The following is a 3,711-nucleotide window of genomic DNA, read 5'->3' on the forward strand; positions in this document are numbered from 1 at the left end:
CATGTTAAATAATTACTTTCATTTTTAGTTTTTTCAATTATCTTTATACCCTTTCCTTTAAAAGTCACTTGACAAAAAATAATTACAATTACCAGCTTGAGGTTTATACCCTTCATATAAAAGTTACGTCAGTTAAAAACAATTACTTTAGAATATTACTTTTAGTATATATATATATATACTAGGTTATCACCCGGGATTGCTTCCCGGGCTAGAGAAAGTTATTTTATAGATACTTTATGGATACCGTCTTAATTAAAAAAATTATACAAATAGATATGTTATAAAGATGCGCAATGTCACATGGAGAAGAGCTTATAATCCTTAATCACTCGTAAATATTAAACGCTAAACATAAAGGATGGTACGACAATGGTACTTTAATTCGCCGCTTTCACAGCTTCAAACCTTGGTTCTTTTGGGAGGAACTTCTGTTTAATATATACCGACATGTAGTCACCAAACACGAACTTTGGGTAACCAAAATGGTTAACGTCTTTGTTCTCTTTTTGAATCAGTTGGCTTGCTGGTTCTATCGTGGCATTATAGGATGGGTTATAGAATGAAGCAATTAATCTCTTAGTCCCATTGGGCACAGCCTGAACACGGTGCCAAACACTTTTGTATCTCCCATTACTCAACACTTCTATTTGATCACCAGTGTTGATGCATATCGCATTTGGAATTGGTTGAACATCAGTCCACTTACCGTCTTTGAGAATCTCAAGACCTCCAACCTCGTTGTCTTGGAAAAGAAGGATGATACCACCAGCATCCGTATGAGCCCGAACACCGGTCACTCTCTCCGGATGAGGGCATGATGGATAGTGGCTCACCTTTGTCCCAAAGAATGCATTTTCTTCATCACCACCAGTGAACATCTTTTTAATGTGCCCCTTTGGTATCCCCAAGTTTTCATCCATTACTTCCATCAGTTTCTCAGCCAGTTTCTTTAGTTCGGCTCGGTATTCAGTCATTGTTTCCCTATAGTTTATTTAACTCACAAGTTAGAATAAAACTTTTTGACTTCAAAAACCTTTTTTCCTGTACAAACAGGCCTTTGGGCCAAGTGAAAGGACAGGTGCCCCAATTATCCCACTAACCAACAGGTCAAGCATATCATTTGAGTACTTATTGGTTATCACCAATTAAAACAGAAATTTTTTTGGAAGTTAAAATTCACACACGCCTCCCCTCTATCTCTCTCGATATATATATAGAGAGAGAGAGAGAGAGAGAGAGTGAAAGGGATATCACAATAAGATTTAGGAGTGTGAGAATAGTGAAAGCCATTTTTTTTCATATTACACTACTGAAAACTCGTCTTTTTACCGCGTTTTTGGTGGCAAATATCCACGTGGGTAATCGTTTTGTGGGACATAATTTCAAATGGTGGTTATTTTGCGACTGTTAAGTTCGGTCACAAACCAGTCGCTAATTTGCGACGATTTTCTTTTGCCACAATTTTCGGTCGCAATAACCTAGTTTCTAGTAGGTTATTAGGAGTACATGAAAGTAGTATAATTGCTTACTTGAATCCTAGGGTCTTTCGTGGCCATTCGTTATCGTCTGTTAGAAGGAAGACATCTTCCCAATCCAGGTTTTCGAGTTTTTCTTCGCCATTTTTTTCAATTAATTCCTTCAACAGCTTAACTAGTGTTGAGTCGTTAAAAAAGTTTTCTTCCCTCTCTACCTTATAGCATTCAGTGGTCACCTTTTTCACCCTGTCAAGGAGCTCCACTGGAATCCCATGATTCACCAACTGAATTGAAAAACCACAGTCAAATATGTTGGTGCATACGTCTGTCGACTTCGTCTTGTATCGAGTCTTGCATTGCTCATGGCACAAATACCGAGAAAATGAAGCAGAAAGTTAATTCCGCATGAAGGTCTTAATTCCGCTTGAAGATGATCTAGTAGTTCCGTACGGAATTAAGAAGTAATTCCGCACGAGTCTTAATTTCGCATGTAATGATTTCGTTTGAAGCATGTTTCATGCGGAATTACTGGTCTATAAATAGGTTTTAGGTCTGTGTCATTTGACACGAAATTAGCTTAGTATTTTCCGACGGCGAAGCTCTGTCGAAGTGTCGTCTTGTTGTAAATCTGTTCCAGATCAATATAAACGACAGTTAAAGTGATATCTAGCTGAATTCAACTCATCATGTCTGTTTCCGCCTTTCATTTTGAGTAGAACGCCTCTGATCGACTCGTTTCGGGTCTGACAACAATCCTACAAATGGTATCAGAGCTCAAGAGGAGGAGTTCTGCAGATTTTAGCCTGATTTCATCTCATTTTCTTGCTTCTACACTTTCTTTTCTTAATTGAACTAGTTTCCACGGTTAAAATGATTTGAATCTTTCACATAACATGTAAAACAGTGTTTTAACAAAGCCTTGAGAGAATTGGACCATAATACAATCAAAATCTGACAAAATTTGTAATTTCGCTTGAAACACTGTTCGAAAAAGATGACATCAGCATACTAATTCCGTACGAAATTACAGTTCTTGGATTAATTTCGTTTGAAATTGCACTATTTCTGCACGAGATTAGAATTTCGCTTGTGATAATTCCGTACAAAATTATAATTTCGTTTCAAAAGTGTAATTTCGTTTGGTGATTTCGTTTGAAACGTTTAATTCCATTTGAAATTGTTGTGCAGATTAATCTCGCTTGAAAGTAATTTCGCTTGGACAGGTAATCTCGTTTGAAGACTTAATTTCGTTGAAAGTGCTATTTTTGGAAAACGTGTTACCGAATCATGGAAGAAGAGTTCTACAACGCATTTGCTTCATCCCCGACTACTCCGGTTGCTATTGCTCAAAGCATGAAAATGGAGAACGAAACCGGAACTTTGCAAAAGCCCCCGAAGCTTATGGGAATTGAGGAATATTATGGATGGAAAGATCGGTTCGAAAACTGGGTGCAAGCTAATCATTTGAGATCTTGGGAATGCATTGAGAAGAAGTGTGTTAGACCGCGTATAGATTTGGGTGTTACAAAAGCAATTTCTGAATTGAATGACAAAGAGAGAGATATGTATAAAGCAGAAAAGATGATGATCAGTCTTTTACAGCAAGCTGTAAAGGAAGACATTTTTATCTTGCTTCAACATGACAACACTGCTCGTTCAATCTGGGATGCATTGAAGGTTAAATTCGAGGGTAGTGAGAAAATGATTAAGAGCAAGAAAGCACTATTCCAGAAGATGATCTAGAATTGGGTCAATTCCTGACTCGACTAAAAAAGAATGGGTTTAAAGAAAGAATTCGATTTGTTTTCAAGCTTGGCGGGAGAAACATCAAAGAAGCCGACTGAAAGATATTGCCACTTAGTTTGATCTATGTCTTTGTTGGGAATAGAGAAAAGCCAAGATGAGTGGGTAGATAAATTAGCTGATGCTTTACCTCAAAAAGAGTGGGGTACATTTTTGATGATCTTGAAGAACACCGGGGAATATGATAACTTGACTATTTCACAGTTCATTGAAAAGATTGAAAGTCAAGATCTTGAACAGCAAAAGATTGCGAGGATGAATAATCCGAGTGGTCAACAAGATATTAGGATGTATTACAAAGGAGGTGTTCAAGATGTTGAAATGAATCCTAAAATCCAAACTGCTTTTATTGCTGGAAATTCATTTGATTCAGTCAATCAAAGTCCAAACAGCGGTAGTGGAATTTCTTCATATCCAAGTGTGAATCCAA

General features: G+C 37.2%; 1 protein-coding gene across 1 annotated transcript; it reads right to left on the minus strand.

Moving 5' to 3' along the window:
- Positions 1-270: 270 nt before the first annotated feature.
- LOC110888109 (1-aminocyclopropane-1-carboxylate oxidase 5) lies at positions 271-2,649 on the minus strand. The gene is made up of 3 exons (XM_022135648.2): positions 2,638-2,649; positions 1,533-1,762; positions 271-984 (listed from the first exon to the last, which is right to left on the minus strand). The coding sequence occupies exons 1-3, from the start codon at positions 2,647-2,649 to the stop codon at positions 381-383; spliced, it is 846 nt and encodes a 281-aa protein (XP_021991340.1). The 3' UTR covers positions 271-380.
- Between the last annotated feature and the right edge of the window lie 1,062 nt (positions 2,650-3,711).

The sequence above is a fragment of the Helianthus annuus genome, chromosome 11 (assembly GCF_002127325.2).
Source record: "Helianthus annuus cultivar XRQ/B chromosome 11, HanXRQr2.0-SUNRISE, whole genome shotgun sequence".
Classification (NCBI taxonomy): Eukaryota; Viridiplantae; Streptophyta; class Magnoliopsida; order Asterales; family Asteraceae; genus Helianthus; species Helianthus annuus.

Coding starts and splice junctions, on each gene's coding strand:
- LOC110888109 (XM_022135648.2), bottom strand. Junction 985..1,532: donor CGAAAGACCCTAGGATTCAA/GTAAGCAATTAT, acceptor AATAAACTATAG/GGAAACAATGACTGAATACC.